The 17,604-nt window shown below is 46.2% G+C and overlaps 1 protein-coding gene across 1 annotated transcript in view; it reads left to right on the forward strand.

The window, feature by feature from the left end:
• LOC119386432 (proteasome adapter and scaffold protein ECM29) overlaps positions 1-17,604 on the forward strand; it is an 814,720-nt gene that overhangs the window by 649,945 nt on the left and 147,171 nt on the right. Inside the window, exons 41-42 of the mRNA XM_037653733.2 lie at positions 9,351-9,497; positions 14,654-14,795. Coding sequence (XP_037509661.1) covers positions 9,351-9,497; positions 14,654-14,795 — 289 coding nt within the window. The remainder of the gene's footprint in view (positions 1-9,350; positions 9,498-14,653; positions 14,796-17,604) is intronic.

Genomic DNA, 17,604 nt, shown 5'->3' on the forward strand with positions numbered 1-17,604 from the left:
CATTGGACCATCATGTGTAAGCACACCATCGATCGCACTAACCGACAAGGAAATTAAGTATCTCCGCACGTGATCATAGCACCGTCATGGACTAGTTGGGACGCATGCGTTGACTTCCCCCCTCTCTCTTTTGTTTATTTCCTTCTCCCAAAAAGCGTATATATTTGTGCACTTACGAAATAAACGCTCATGTTGTTAGCCAGCGCCAAGTCCTGTCACCTCTCTTGTCTCGTGTTTCTGCGCTGTTCCCTGCTATGAAGCATGGTCTCCATGCTTCTCTATGTAAAGCATGCCAGTGTTAGAAGGTAGTTCTCGCACGTCCAGTAAACTTAGTACTTTTTTTGGGGCGTAACAGATACGTGCATAATTGACATCTCTTCCAAAATGTCGTATGTTGCGGCTCTCTATCTAAATGCTCTGGTTTTCGTGCATTCGCTGATGGTAGGTGCTGCACTCGGATCGGCTAGCTGGATGTGGGGCATGATGTGGGATATACGGCAGCGCACGCTAACAGCATGGGGGAACACACATGCTTTTGATGACCAGCAAAGCAGAACTTGAACAAGAACGCGTGATTGCTCGTATCAGAGAAGCAACAACTTAGATACCGAGACAAATTTGTTCGCGTGCATTACATAGGTACCGTTTGGTGTTGCGCCGAATTCTATTTTTCCGGTTTTAATGACGAATATATGGTGGAAAGTTCACGACTGTGAGCTTAACCATAGGCAGGAAACGTTTACGGGGGCCACTGTGCATATCTTCTCGCTGCTGTCACCATCGCCTCTTACCGTGCACGGGGAACGCATTATAGTTTTGTTTTTTTTCGCATTGAATAATCAACGCACCTTTCTAAGAATGCCACTGGAGGCATGCTCACAAAGAACAGCGAGTGCACAACGTAAGAGAAATTCTCACTACGCCTATAACAGAAAAACTGCTATTTACCAATGTATCATTGCGTAGCATAAACATAAAACAAATGTTCGTGCAGCACTCATTCACATTTACGTCGTAGACAGTGAATGTATATATTGCATCTCATGAAAGTGACACCACCGTAAGGGCGAGACATGTCCGAACAGCGCAACAGGAGGAGCCTAAACATTGCAAAGCCTTGCCTCCTTCTTTTTGTTGCAGCTCTCTTTAGGCGCATTTCGGCCTTGCATCTTGCAGTGTTGCCGCATTCTCATAGTAATGTAGTAGCGCAGGATTCTGGCAACTGCGTCTGTCTTGTGCTCAGTGCACGGAAATGTCAACTTCTGCTCAGTAACATGCTCAATCATTTATTTACACTTCACCTACATCGCCGTAAGGCATTGCGTAGGGGAGGTACACATGGGTAATGACATAACGCAGTTAACAATCGATGTAATAGTTACAACAACGACAACGATACACAAGATACTTTTAAGAAAAAAACACTCGAATAACAGTGAATTACACAAATTATAAACAATGACACAGTCATACATTTTAAACACCTAAACGCTTCGAGGCAACAAATCATTCTTATTGGCAGTGATATTGTGGGCATTGTTAGAGGGAAGAAAAAAAGGTTTCATTATCAGTTTCATTAACGATATCGTCCGGGAGACGGTTCCATTCCTGTATTGTTTTTACGAAGAAGGAACTGCCAAAAGAGTGGGTTTTGTAGGGGTATTCTAATATTTTCCGTGAATTATCTCGTCGATTTGAGACGTACGTTGGTGCTAAGAGATAATCAAGGGTCCCAAAATGCGTGGGGGTCATCTGCGTGGCAGAGAGTAGAGCCTGCGATTTGGGTGTGTCAGTCCTCCCTTTGTCTTTGAGTTCGTAAGGGCAGCTTCCGGTGCAACGCTTGAAGACAAGGTGAGTGACCTCCTGCAGGTTAAGCATGAGAACATCGGTTGAAGCGTCCAGCTCAGATAACCACAGACGTAATAAATTATGCAGTCAACTGCCTGGGCTGTGGTGGAACTTGCAGGGAAAACATCATCACATTCCCATGATTCCGTGTCTATAAGTCCATCCAACTTCGCGCGAAGTTCCTCAAGCTGCCTTTCAGATGAATTTTCACCGCCTTTGAAGATCGATTTGAAGCAGGTGAAATCCAAAATGGGGGCATCTTCTCTTGCCTCGCAATTTCTGAACTTAGGTGGCTTCAGCAGTGTGTATATACTGAGCGTTCTATACACCTGCATAAATGTAGGCCTGTCAGGGTGATCATTCTAACCAGCTGCTTGACAGACTTTCCCGAAAAGGCATTCCAATGGGTCCTGATTGAATTTAGCGATAAGAATTGTATCGGAAGCTGCACTTATTCAGTATATGGTTGCAAAGATCAATTGTGGACTTCACTGTGATGCCGTCGTCCGTGCCAGAAACATGTCTTTAGTATTCAACCCATCAAAAAGCTATTTTTCCCATTCGTTCAGCCATTTCAAGCCTTCTTTCAGGACCCTGATGTCACTGCTGCCTTGCTTAATTCCTTCCGCTACAAATCATTGAGTCGCACTGTAAACTCAATGGTTCCCTCGCAGTCACTCATATTGCTTTTGCCTTGTTCCTAGTAGTACTTCATACCAGCAGCCATGGAAGAACTGAAAATTTGAGTCGCAAATTTTACGCGCATTTTGTCCATGTTGCTTCGCCAGATATGACGCTGAGTAATTTTGGGGCACACCTTGAGGCCTCCTTTGTGCACCTCATCCTCTTTGAATACCGAAATTTAGTGAGACCATTTCACCGACTTTCCGTGCTCTTTCATATACTTTTGTTTCAGCAGCCTGTTCCTGACGCATTTAAATAAATGCGGGACGTCTGAAAACATGTACACATTGCGTTCAGCATCAAGAGGATGTTCGAAGAAATTCTTCTCTTGCTTCACATCACCAGAGATGCCGAGGTGCTTCCACACGTGCTTGCCCTGTCGCAGATGACCCCGTCAATGAACGCTCCAGCTTCTTCAAGGAGCACAATCGTTTGCAAAAGCAATTGACACAGCACTGTGCCTTACGTGGCGTTTTTGGAAGCGAAAACTGCCATAGGTTGTGCATAGCTGTCGGTAAACGGGCAGAACATAAACACTAGTGCATGGTCGGCCAAATCTGTAGATTTCATGTTCTGTTCGCCTTGATCCACGAGGCCATCATAGCTCAAAGTCCTTGAATTAAGCCGCTTGCACTGTCTTGCATCTCGTCCAACAGCAACATTCCATGCCTGAAGAATATTGGCTTCGTTTGCAACTTCTTTTTCAGTGCCGAGAAGAAGTCTTTGTCAAAGCCGCTATTCATGTCAACTGTAGATATGTAGCATCTGATAGTTTTCACTGATGGCAGGGGGAGGACGTCGTTCTCTTTAAGAAACCTATAGGCGCTCGGTGAGCGAATGTGTAACGGTAAGCACAACAGGAGTCAGTTGTTTGTGTACCTCCTGCCATTTCTTGATTCGTGTCCGGCTGCTTCTACACGCTCTCTCACTAGCATTTGCTGCGCCTCTGAAAGATTTGCTCCTGTCAGCGTTTCGTGTAGCGAGTTTTCGCTTAGTACCGTGAGTTTATCACGACAAGACTAACTCCTGGAGAAGCTTTCTTTTGGCCTTAAAGGGGTGGTGCCACCAAATTTGTACCTTGCGCATTCTTTGCTGTTAGCGTTTCCTATAGCTCAAGGAAGCATGATGCACGCACCAAGATTTATGTATTCTCGCTAAATAATTTAATATCGCCTTTTGATGTGGACAACTTTCGGTTTCGGTTTCTGGGTGCCGAGGTTGGGCAGTGACGTAGAAGTGTAGGAGGCGTGGTCACGTGACCACACAAGGCTGTGACACATTTAGCCAGGAAGCGATCGAAACTCGGCAAGTGATGTAGCAACCGATGCTTTGCCGGTACTATAGTGAACTAGAATATATTCTAGTTCACTACAGCCGGTACGTACATTGCGGAAGTGGCGGAGGTCCGGAGGTCACTCACATTACTACAGCAAATTTGGTGTGACATCACTACAACTTTCGTTGCCCATCCTACAGATCTACGTCAGAGTTGGCGCGCTAGTGATCGGTTTCGATCAGGAGAATGCGCATTTAGGTACACTTTGGAAGTGAATTAAAATATGTTCTAAACATTTGCTCTGTTCGACCCTTCGTGTGAAATGTCCTTGCATACAGAGGAAACCCACAACAGTCTTGTTATAGCCTCGAAATTTGATGGCACCACCCCTTTAAGCACTTGCACCTTGGACCTGTAACATGCAATGCGTTGCTTTCGTAAGGCATTTACCGTATCTTTTACGGATGACTTGAACGGGATTCTGATTTGTTTTTCTTGTCTGCGCTTCTCCTTCCTGTACATGTGCACCCAGAGTGTATTGTGCAGCCTATCACACAATGTGCAAGGAGATTCTCCAGTTTGAAGATAGGGGCACTGATTGTGACGCCAAACGCCGGATGTATCCACGTAGCCACATTCCAAGAACACATTCATGTATCTTTCCTGTGGTGGCCCACCAGAGTAGATATTCCATTCAGCGAAACATTTTTTGGCTTCACTCACAGCACTCCAGTCATCAGGAGAGCGCAATTCACATGATTCGGGAACAAATGGGGAGTCAACTCTTCGACCTAGTACAAAAGTGCTGAGAGCGAAAGTTGCATCCTTGACTTGCTGTACATTGAGTATCTTAACTGACAGCGGATTCCCAGGTAAGGAAAACCCAGCTTGTATAAAATGAAAAGAATGCTGACTGGAGTCACGCAGTGTATGATGGTCACGCAGATTGGCAAGTCGGCGTTTGAAGGGTCTAAGCACACTCCTGAAAAGTCACTTTCGGTGTCCACTTCATCTTTGCTTGCCAGCATCTCAGCTGCAAACTTCTTACTTGAAGCTGTGGTGTTTCCTCTCTGTCACGTATCTCGGGAGCGCTTGCAATGTGTGATGGGATTGGGAGAGAGAGAGAAAGAGTCCGGGAGACACCGTGGTGGCACTGCAAACAAAACTTTATCTAACACACACGCACTCAATATTTACAACAAAAAGGTAACGAGTGCAGAAATGCAAAGATAATGGGCACTCACAAACTAGCCTAACAAACATTGCAAAGCATTCGAGCTATGCCTATCTCCTATCAACTCGAGAGTCTGGCCACTATGGCCTCTCAGTCACTCGCGATACCAATGGAGCATTCTTATGGTTCGCGGTGTCCGCTGACTCGGTTGGTGGTCCAAAGTCGACGCCCAGTTTCGTCGTCGCAGCTCCTGTCGACGTCTCCGGGCCGTCGCCGTCGATCAGATGCCTCGCTGATCGTCCTCCTCGCCGATGCTTCCTTCCTTTCGGAGAACACCGGTCTCTCCCAGTTAGGCCTAACTGTCGGCCTCTCCTCAGTGCCACGGGCTCTAACTGTCGACGTGGCTCTCCGGTGATTGTCGGTGGGTCGCCGTCGTCTTGCCGAGCTGTGGTAGTGCCGCAGGTGCCACGAGAACTGCGTGATGAGGCTGCCGCAAGCCCGGGACACCTCGCTCGGTACACCCCGAGGTCGACGGCCACCCTCCCGGGGCATGCACAACGCTGCCTGCAGAACTCAGCCCTGCTGTTCCCGTCGCAGACGCGACGCTGGCCTGCACCACCTTGCTCCTTGACGACTCCACCGAACAATGACCAACTCTTCTTCTCTGGTCTCTCACCTCAGCTCGGGTCGTGTGGCACGCGCCTTTCTTCGGCCAATGGCTTGCGTCAACGTGGTGGGGGTGCACACCATCGGGTACTTTTCCATTCCCCGCACACCATCGACGCCTTGTGCTGTCCGGCGCGCGCCCCGTGCCCCTTTACTCATGACACTCTCATCACAACGTTTTTGGAAGTGTGATTAAACATTGTTTCAGGCGATACTTGACTGTCCCCCCTCTTGCGCTCAAGCCATTGCAGGATTTTCCTGAAGTTTCGCAGCTGCTGCAAACTTGCAGCATTTCTTTCTGGCCTTTGGTAGTGGTGGTGGGTGACCCGTAGTAGGTGTCTCTCTCTTCCTGGACTCCGAAGAAGGGTGTACGGGAGAAGACGGAAAAATGCAAGGAATTGCATCTTCCGAAAGAACGCTTCTCTCCTGCAAGCTCTCCGAAGTATCTTCTTCAGAATCATACCACCTGTGCAGTGCTTGCTGCAGACTGCATCCTTTGTGCTGAGCGTACGGTTCTTCCTGGGAATCGCTTGAGCCCATGCCTGGAGGCGTTCGGGATCAGCAGGAACATTGAACAAAATTGCTTTTTCTTGGCAGTGAGGGTAACCTGACTGGAAACCACTAACGAAGCACTTTCTTCCCATATTCGCTCGTTGTGTAGACGCCTTCTTTTCTCAGATTTCCTGCGTGGCTGCTTACCACATTACAAGTTCATTTTGCAAACAGGAATGATAAAATGCCAGGTCAGGGAACGCGGCTAAGGCGCATGGCGTGTTTTCTGCAAGTGACAAACGCGACGCTTGCAAAACGCCGGCATTGCGACTGGCCTCGCCGGTTGCTATAGCAACGGTACATAAAACTCTTTTTATATTGAAGTTGCGCTGGCTTGCCGATAGGTATCCGCTGCCGTCAGCGATCCTACGGACGCGCGTCATTGTTACTTTATCTGGTCGATCGTGTCTCGTAAGCAAGCCGAGAAGTATGTCCACCTAAACTGTTTGTATCTTACACCGTGCTCCCAGTGGTCATGTGGCGCGACATGGACATACACAGCCTGCTTTGTGTACCCACATTGTTAACGTCTAATCTTTCATTGTGTCCCGCTATATAGTGCTACATGATACTGCCGCAACAGCGTTGGAATGTGGAGAAATAGCATAGGTCCATTAAACAAGGTGTGGGGTAAAGTATATTCACTTGACAAAATATCTGGTTTGAAAAAAAAAACAGTTACGAATTACGTGCCGGGTGATATTACCAAGCTGGAACAAACCGCGAAAGTAGATCGAAATCTCTTCGTCCACCTCCTTTCAGTCCTACCTGCGTAGTCGAATCGCCACCTTCTAACGGTTCATCATTAGTGAGGCATACACCATTATAATATGAAAAAAAAAAGAGCAGAGTACAAACCGTGCATAAATTACACTGCTGAAACTTCTACACAGTAGCTACTGGCAGTGGCTACTGGCATGATCTACGCAGTGGCTACTGGCAAATCGCACTTGACAAGCGTGACCGCGAAAAGACCGCTTTTATTATTCCTGATGGCCTCTACGAGTTCAAAGTCCTTCCTTTCGGCTTATGCTCGGCGCCAGCTACTTTTCACGGAATGATGGACACGGTTCTTCCTGAGCTCAAATGGCAATCATGTCTTGTCTACCTAGACAACATAGTGGTCTTCTCGGACACCTTTGAACAGCACATCCAGCGCCTACAGGCAGTTCTTGAGGCGATTCGAACAGCCGGACTTTCTCTCAAACCTGAGAAATGTCATTTTGCCTACGAGGAACTCATGTTTCTTGGTCACGTGAGCAACGCTGGTATCCGCCCAGACCCTGAGAAAACGAGCACCGTCGCCACATTTCCCGTGCCAACAAACAAGTGCGGACTGCGCCGATTTCTGGGGCTGTGCGCATACTAGAGACGCTTTGTCAAAGGTTTTTCCACAATTGCTGAACCCTTCAACCAACTTACGAAAGAAGGCGTACCGTTTGTTTGGGCATCAGTGGCATGCCTTTGATACCCTACGAAACCATCTCCAGGCTCCCCCTGTATTTGGCCGCTTTGACGTGAACGCTGTCTCAGAGCTACACACCGACACCAGCAAAGTCAGACTTGGAGCTGTGTTGGTTCAATGGCAAGATGGCCTAGAGTGTGTGATTGCCTATGCAAGTCGAACATTATCATCTGCAGAGAAAAACTACTCTGCAACAGAAAAAGAAGGCTTAGCCGTTGTTTGGGCGATAACAAAGTTTCAATCATACTTGTAGGCTGCCCTTTCAGAGCCTTTTTAGAATGAATACTTACCAACTAGCTCAGCTCTCTGTTATTATAAAAACAAAGTTAAGATAGCGTTCTGTTCTCTGTCTCCTCTGTTCTTATTGCGCTTCCTGTTGAAACTGAACTGATGCTGCAAATGACTTTCCTTTCTACAATATCTTTTACCTTACGCTCTTGATGATTCCCATTGTGTTTGCAGAAAAATTAGGTACAGTACACCGCTGCCGAATAACCGTTCACCGTAAGCAGTATGTCCGCACAACTGTTACCACAGTGAGGCCGTTCTGTACAAGGAATTACCGTAGATTAAAGCACACTTGTTAGCGTTGCATGCGCCAACAAAACTTGGATATTTGCTACTTAAGATGACTTGCTGTCGATTCGATGTTTGGGCAACACCACCTAGATTATCTGTCGGGCCCGATCTGCGGTCGGGCCAGGTAGGTGAAAGTGTTTCTTGGGTTTGGGCTAGGCCCTGGTCTCGCTTTGGGTCACCGGGCTAGATTCGGGAGGCTAAACTTCAACGAGTGCCAGGCCCTGGTCAGGCCCGGGCCTAGAATCGCAGCCCGTGCAGTGCTCTAGTCAGTACCGCTTTAATGGTTCTTGGCTGCTGATAACGGTCGTAACTAGTTTCTGCATTTGTCAAGACGTCGTTGGATGCATCTGAGCATATAGCTGAAAGCATCTCCAAGGCACTGTAGTTCAGCAGCAAAGGCATGGTGTCCTCCTTGTCACCAGTGGTTCCCACAGGGAACTACTGTGCCACTCACTGCCATTACAACTCACTCCACCACTCACTGCCACTCACTGCCGTTACAAAGCAAGGCTGGAGTGTATCCAGCGACAACACCCCTTGCAGTACGTTTTGGCAAGGGCCATCTCGGGTATATGGCAGCTCCGGTCCTTGTTGTGAGAGCAGTGTGCCTGTTGACAGTGGTGCCATTGTGGCATTTGTCCAGTCAGCCAGTGAGGCACAGTGCAACGGTCCTCAATGCCCCATTGTTTCGAGAGGTTGCATCGTAGTGTGTGCTCACACCAATGATGGCCACAGGTGTGCCATGATGAGAGAAGACTTGGTAGACTTGTTGCTGCTCACAGATGGAACAGCTAAATTTGGCAAATTGAAAAAAGGTGGATGCACTGTCATTGGAGAGTGTGGCACGAAGCTCCTGTAATAACCAGCCCGGGAAAGGTTGCAAGTGGATCTTGGGGATCTCTGCACTGGGGAGTGGATGGGGCCCAAGATCTTGATGCATTGACATGACACACGTATATTTTTTATCCAAATTAATTGTAAGGCTGGCATTTTAAATGCAATAAAGTCACCTTCTGGTATCTCCGAATAGACCTCTGTTTGCAAAAGGTTCATGCTATATATTAGCAGTTCAGCCAGTTCAGTTACCGATGAGCTCTTGACCCCAGGTATCGGAGGCCTTCCTGCGAGAATGTCAACGTGACAACCGTATGTACCGGGAGCAGGCAGTCTGCTACCTGGCTCAGCTGCTGCAAGCCCAGCAGCTGGATCAGTTCGGACCCCTGCTGGATGTTCTCGAGGGACCACTACTCAAGGTGAGTCTTTTCTTGTGCTAAACATCACTGCTTATGTTCTGCAGAAGGACTTGTTTTTGGGCTAGTTGGTGCTTGCTAATAGACATCATGTATGATGTCTATTATCACTGCTTATGTTGCATGGTCAACACTACAAGTCAGTAAACAAAATGTCTGATCCTTCTGTCATTTGATATAGTCCTTGCATTTGCATGCCTGCTAACTCTCCCGATTTGTCTGCCTCACTGGTAGAGTGGTTACGATGGTTGGTTGCTAGCCTGAAAGTCACAGGTTAAATCTTGGTCACACTGGTTGTGTTTTGATGGAGACAAAATGCCAGATGCTCGTGTACTGTGCAATGTCAGTGCACATTAAAAGAACAACCAGATGGTCCAAATATCTGGAGCCCTCCATTACAACATTCCTCATAATCATATCGTGGTATTGGCATGTGAAACCCCATATATTAACTCTCCTGATTCACCTCGGAGACTCCTGGTTTCTGACCTGACCTCCTGATTGTGTGAGCAAGATCATAAGTTTCCTGAACTGCCGCAACCCAATTTGAAAAAAAAAGAAAAGAAATTAACCATTAAACTCTAAATCCAGCACTTAATGTAGCGCTAATTCTGCTTTAATTGTGCGGTTAATGTAGCGCTGATGTAGTTCATGTGTAGGTCTTGGTCTAAGTCCTGCACTAACGTCATTCTCATGTAGGTATCGGTGCAGTTCTAAACTCTCCGCTTAATGCAGCTCCACTACTGTAAAAGCTGAGGAACTGTGTAGCACGGGCAATCCAGCGATTCCCTTGGCAATCGCTCTCTTACTGAGGCAGTGGCATGGGTACAAGCCGGACGTTTCAGAAGCATTTGTTGCAATTTTAGGTCAGTTATTGCAATTAATTCTTGAGTATTTCTGTAGTTTATATTATTTTAGACCTTGTTAAATTATTTTACACTGGTTTTGAACATTGTTAGCCTTAATAGACATCACATAGTGCGAAAAGGACACAACGGACACACAGCCTTGTTTTAGGCCTGTATTGACCATTGCATGACCATGTGACATGAATAGAGACCGGATTTTAGGCAAATGCCTATTTTGTTCCTTTCGCTCCTATCGCACCATTTTGATATATGAGCATGAATTAGAGGTTAAGAAGGGCTTTTCTAGTGTTTTTATAGTGCCTATAAATGCCTATTTTTGGTGTTCGTGCATAAATGCTTATAAATGCCTATTTTCAAAATTCGCGCTTATATGAACGCTATTTAGCCTCAAGTTTCACTCCCGGTGCTGTATGAGATCGTTATTCATGCTACCGCGTAAGACTGACTGTTGGGAGCTGTGGGGTTCAACCTAGTCCTCGAGTTCAACTAACTCCCAGAAACAAGCGCTAGCAGCAGTGAAGTGGGACACGCCGGTGAGCATTCGCCGCCGCGCTGACATGGCCCGAGCGGTTGGCCATGAGAAACCGCGGAGAGTGAAGAGCAAAAAAAGAAAGAAAAATGTGATGTGCACGCAGCTTTTTTTTTTTTTTAAGGTGTTCACTGCAGTAGCGTAGCCAGAAATCTTTTTCAGGGGAGGGCCGGGGGGAACAACCATACTTTATATATGTTCGTGCATGCGTTTGTATGTGTGCGTGTACACACGCAAAACTGAAAAGTTTCGGGGGAGAGGAGAGGTCGAACTCCCCCCTCCCTCGCCTGGCTATGCCAGTGGTTCACTGCCAGGGGAGAAATTGGCTCTACGCACTTTGACCTGGTCAATAGGAGGAATCCTTCCCTTCTGGTCTTTTAGCAATCTGGCTGTCTGCTCCTGCTCTGCACTTCCCAGTCATGCCGAAAAGACACTCAGGAGTGTATTGATTCGACAGTGGACACTTGACTCACTCTGCAGAACACGGGAGTGCGAACCGTGCGGGGCAAAGCACGCTACGTTCAAATGTTGGCTCCTTTGTGCCATCTTAAGCAATAACATTTTTGTTTTCCTGTCGTAGATAGCGGTCGCGCACGTCTTCGTTTCAAATTATTTGCATTTATGTGAAAGTTTATTGGGCCTATATTTGCGATATTGGAGGCCTAAAACATTGTTTTGCCTGCCTATTTTTGGCGCCTAAAACGAGCTTTTTTAGTGCATAAAAATCCGGCCTCTAGACATGAGGCTGTGGATGGACAACAGCTGCATCACGATGGCCATCGAGCTAGGTACTAGCTAGCCCAAGTCAGATTTGAATTCGAGCTGTTTGAGTGCAAGAATTGCTTTCGCCGCGAGATCAGGTTAGCGGTGGCAGCACCGGCATTGTGTTCGTGTAGATAGGTGGTTGGCAGGGCGTATCCAATTGTACACAGCGGTGCTTCATTGTGAGTGGTTTCAGTCAATTGTCGGCAAATAAAAGTATTTGCCTACTGCCGATATGGATACACTATCCATTGCCAAATTAAGGGAACATTAAAAAAAATTTTAAATTCCTTGATCGATTTGATGTATATTGTATATTTAATATGGAATGTATGTATATTTGTGTGCGGACTTCAAATGTGCTATTAGTACTTTTCCAGTATTGCCACGTGCGCTTCTTTTTCTTATTTCATGTAACTGACCCATTACACATGTGACCACTGCCTTGCGTGCCAGAATATTGGACATTCTCAGTTACTTTATAATGTTCTGATAAGCTTAAATGCATAACGTAAACAGTAGAGTTTACTCTGGAACTAATACGGTTACCAACGATAAGGCTGGAATCTTTGATGCCACATGTATAAATGCCGACGCACCTTACCAACGGCCAACGACTGTGATTGCTGCTATCACTGGACAGCGTGTATTGTTTGCGCTTTCACTTTTCATTTCCTGGGCACAAGTTCACCGCCCAATAAAGAGTTTTGTCTTTAACGGCCCGACTGCTCCTTCTTCGCCGTCACGACTACCTGACAGTATAATGTATCATTTTTAAAATACGAAATATTTCATGTGCCTTTTGAGGAGCAATATCTTTCCTGAATTGGGAGAGTTCCAAAACAAAGCAGCAGATCACAATAATCTGAAATCAAAAATGTGTGCAGTGCAACAACAAGGAATGTTCTAAACCGATTTAAATAAAAGTTATAGAGTGTCGAACATTTTTAGCTTGACATTCACTCTCTAGTGAATGTTCAACATACCATAACTACGGTTGATAACATCCATTTTTGTTGCACTGCACAGTTTTGATTCTAGATTATTGTGATATGATGATTCACTTTTAACTCTTTCAAGTTAGGAAAAATGTTGCTTCCCAAAAGGCAAATGAAATATTTTGTATTTTGGAAACTACACATTAAACTAGCAAAATAACTGCATATTTAAAATCGGCACACAAATATACATAAACTCATTAAGTTTAATCAAAATTTATCAAGAAATTAATAAAAATAATTTTAAGAGCAGTGTCATGCACGAAGCCTGCCAAACGTTCCAACTTCTTGTGAGAGAAGCACAGAGTGGCCTTTGGTGGCAGTTTATCTCGAAGTGTTTAGCTTGTGTACTGTTTCGCAGCTGCTTCTTGCTCATCTGGCAACCAAGAAAAGCCTCTATTTCTATGTAATAAGTTGAAGCACAACTTTGTGCACTCTGCTGTACTGTTCGCACGAATATGACCCGCTCTCTTTACAAGGTTTGAGTGCACCACATGGCATGCCCCGCAGGGGCGTCTGTGCAAGCAGGCGTTTGGTGAGCAGCATCACCACAGACCCGAGCCAATGGAGGGGTTTCGACCCCTTCCACGCCCAGCCAAGTGGGGCTCTGCCGTGTCCGGGGAAAAGGGGATCCTGGGGGTTGAGCCGACGCTGGCTGATTCGACCTTTAAGGCCCCCTGGCAGAGGCAACATACTCCTTTGATCCCGGCTTCACGTAGATGGCACCCAGGGGAAATCAGCAGTCACCTTTTCTCGTCTCTCTCTCCCCTCATCTTTGCCTCTCACTTTTAACCTTTCCTCCTGTCTTCCATTTACTTCCCATTTTCATGGTGGTAAGGGTTAAGCTTGTGTGGCTATCCAAGCTAGGGTAAACCATATAGGGTTATAGTGGTGGCGTACGACTGGCGTCGTGCGGACTTTTTTACAAAGTTCTGCCGCATCCCCTGTAGGTCTCCGTGGTGGGCAGTCAGCGCTGTTGCCAAACATATTCGTTATCTTATGGCATCTCAAGTTTCTCTCGTTCTTGACCGGCCTCTGAAGAGAAACCGCATTGAAGCAACATGTCAATTCTCCTTGCGAAGCAGCGTACTGTTTCCCCAGATACCATGTAATCCACAGGGAAACTACACCTGCTAGAAAACTGTCCCCCACCCGCCAAGGTGGTCAAGTGGTTGTGGTGCTCGACTGCTGAACCGAAGGTCGCAGGATCGAATCCCGGCTGCGGCAGCCGCATTTTCAATGAAGGCGAAAGTGCTCGAGTCCCGTGTACTTAGATTTGGGTGCACGTTAAAAAACCCCAGGTGGTCGAAATTTCCGGAGCCCTCCACTACGGCGTCTCTCATAATCATATCATGGTTTTGGGACGTTAAACCTCAACAATTAATATTAATTATTATTAGAAAACTGTCCCCATTCCTAGTGGCCAGGTGCCTCAAGGAAAAAATCGGCCCGAACTACAAAGCCTCGAAAATGTCTAGCGGGGATCTCCTCCTAGAACTCAAAGAAGATAAAGTGCAAAAGTTGCAAGAACTCACCAGCATTGGCGGCACAAAAATTACAACTTCAGCACACAGGTCGCTAAACATAAGTAGAGGAGTGATATCGGAGGATGGTTTCATTGGATTGAGTGAAGAGGAACTCCTGGAGGGTTTTCAGGAACAAAATGTAACCAAAGTTCAGGGAATAGTAATCCGCAGAAATTACCAGGAAATTCCCACAAAACATAATAACCTTTGGAACGAGCGAAATGTCTACATCCCGGGATGCAGGCTACATCAAAGTACATGTGAGACCCTATGTACCAAACCCACGTTGTTGTCATGCAAGTGGCAGACCTCGTTGACCCTGTTGCCTGTCTGTGCATCTCTATATATGCAGAGCTAAAAGTGTCAGCAGTTGATTGCTACTGCTGAGTTGATTGGTAGTCGGACTGTGCATGCATGTCAGATGTACTGCGGCCCGTAACTGAGTGGCGACCATCTCCTCTTCCCTCGTGGACAGTATGCAGCTGGCCGAAGTGGTGATGCTGCTGTGGACAAGGACGACAAGGAGACCTGTGACCTGGAGTTTCAGCTGCAGTTCCAGGAGGTGGCCTTCAACGCCTTGGGTCAGGCTTGGCCACAACAGGCACCCGACACCCAGGGTGAGCTGTCTGGGTCCTTGTGAAAAAATTTCTTTCACATCAATCATAGCAGGGGCGCATAGGAGGAGTTCTTGTGGCTCAGCAGTAATCTGTCGTTTCTGATCTGACATGTTTAGCTTGTGTTCCACCTACTATACGCACTGCTGCAGCGCGCCTGAATTAATTATTTACTTCATCTGGATACTCCCCAACAAAAAGAAAGCCCTGCACGATGAGTTCAAATAGTACTTTGTGCACTGCGTGCTCAAATATTCATTCGCATTTCTTATTCAGTGCTCCATGAAATGTAGGACAGTTGATAGGTTTACTGAGGAAAGCTACGTGGCTGACATCGATTTAGCACTATGGAGACACTTAACCCGCACACGCTTGTTTTTATTCCAGTAACAGTGCACAAAAGTAACTGTACAGCACGGAACTTTCTTCGATTGATTACTTGCACGACAGTAATGGAAAAAAGGCCCGGTTATTTCACGGAACCAAAGTACGTTTTTCATGCAAATAATGTCCACTGCCTTCCGTCAATCTATAACAACGCAAAACAAACGCTCAAGATAATGTAAAGAAAAAAGGATGTGACTTCGCGTGAAATTACTACGACCAGGCCCGTAGCCGGGGGGTGACCCTAGCCCCCCCCCCCCCGAATTTTCGGTGAAGTAGGTGTTTTTACCAAAAATAAATAATAAAAATAGGTGTTTTTCCCAAAAAGTCAAGGTATTCAACAAGTGCCCCCCCCCCCGAAAAAAATTTCTGGCTACGGGCCTGCCTACGACATAAATGTAGAGCATGCCGTTTGGATTAATTTTGACCATCAGGGCTCTTTAACGCGTACCTTAATCTAAGTACACGGGTGTTTTTGTATAAATTTCGCCACAAGTTAAAATTACGCAAAGCAACTTAGTTTCGCGATTTCCGGGTTATTCCATTTTCTGTTCTTTTAAGGGGACAGTTTAAGTACCGAAGTGTCAGGTGTGACTTGACAGAAATATTTCTGTGTTCTAGCAAAACTTTGGTTTGGGCGAGCTGGTTCATCGTCGAACTTGTTTGGGGCAGCGCTAAGGAACACACGGACAAAGACACATAGTAGATGCCACAGACAGCGCCTGTGGCGTCTACTATGTGTCTTTGTCCGTTTGTTCCTTAGTGCTGCCCCAAACAAGTTCGATTTCTGTGCAGTGGGACTAGGACCGTATACAACTAAAGCTCGTCGCGTAACCTATAACGACAGTCCCAAAGTTATACACCTAACCACAACACGCAAGTGCACGAGACAGGGGCGTAGGCAGAAATTTTTTTCGGGGGGTGGGGGGTTCAACCATACTTTATGTATGTTCATGAACCCCCCCAACCCCCCCCTCCCCCGGCTACGCCCCTGGCACGAGAGCCTTTTTTTTACCACCGAGCTGCTAAAAGGCTACATTCACATGAGATTTAATACTTCTAATCTTTGGGGCAACGCCTAGCGCCCTTTGCAATGCGCTTGGACGACCGAGCGGCACCTACACTGATATGACTATCATGAACGGAGGGTACGACGACCATACACAGCACTCTCGACAAGTGCACTCACTGATCTTATTACAGTACATACACAGCCAATCAAAGCCAAATGCTTCTTTACATCGTGTTAGGCATACGTACGAGCGGTTAAAGTTGCACTAACCCAACGGAACAAACCGCCTTTTGAGGACCTGCATCACGTACGCGCACATGCAAACACAACGTGGCTAGCATACGACGCATTGAGCAATCCACACTAGGCGCGGTTCAGCCAGAAGCCGCCAGGCGACGACTCCGCTCGATCTCGCGGCCAATAAGCACCAGCTCTCTACATCCGGCAAAAAGAGTCAAGAAATTTACAAAAACAGAATCGGATAACATAACTTCAAGCGGAATTAAAAAAATTAATTCTTTGCCACTGGCTTCATCGGATGGTTCCCTAATAAGCTCACCTGTGATTATTTTTATGTCAAAATCCTCACTTGTTTTGGTTTACTTTTGTTTGCAAAGAGAGCAGGCTTGTTACAAAAGACAAGATCACAATGACATTGCCTACAGTTGCTAGTTAACTGTGGATATTTTTTTATGAATATAATTTAGTTGTTCTTAACCCCCCCCCCCCTTGAGGGTCGATTTTTTTTTTTTTTCCCTAATGCGACCCCCTCAGGATATAGGTTTTTTTTTTATTGCAGATTTAAATTTTGTATCTTTGGGCGCACTTGAAAAATGAGGATACCGTGAGGCACAAACAAACCACAAACGACAATCTTCAGAGGTGCCTATTTCGAACAAAAATTTGCCCAAAGTTTTTTAGAGTGACCACTAGGTGAGAGGAAAATCTTTGACATGGATAAAAATGCGTTGCTCATTCATCAGTAATAAACACAAGAAAAAAACTTATATTAATAATAAAAAAAGTATGTACCTCGGCATAAACATGTTTCAAAAGCTTGTAAAAATGTGCACGCCAGATTATTGTCACCTTTGTGCCAGCCAGAACTTCTCCAAAGATCCTCCTGGTTTGTGATCTGTTTTCAAGCTGGTTAGCAATTAACAGTCAAAGCTCGTTAATTTGAACTCTTAATTCGAACTGACGCTCTGGTCCCGGCACAACCCTGTGTATTTTTATGGGGCAAAACTCGCGATAATGCACAGTGGTTGATTCAAACTGGCTTTTATCGCTCCTCACAAAAGTCGGACCAGAGTGTTCACAGTGCGTTGCAAAACCAAACTAAACCACATTTACTAGAGATGCAAAAACAACAAGCATTTCTCGACAGTATGAGACTTTGGATGCTGCGCTGGAGAT

The sequence above is a fragment of the Rhipicephalus sanguineus genome, chromosome 3, assembly GCF_013339695.2.
Source record: "Rhipicephalus sanguineus isolate Rsan-2018 chromosome 3, BIME_Rsan_1.4, whole genome shotgun sequence".
NCBI classification, from domain to species: domain Eukaryota; kingdom Metazoa; phylum Arthropoda; class Arachnida; order Ixodida; family Ixodidae; genus Rhipicephalus; species Rhipicephalus sanguineus.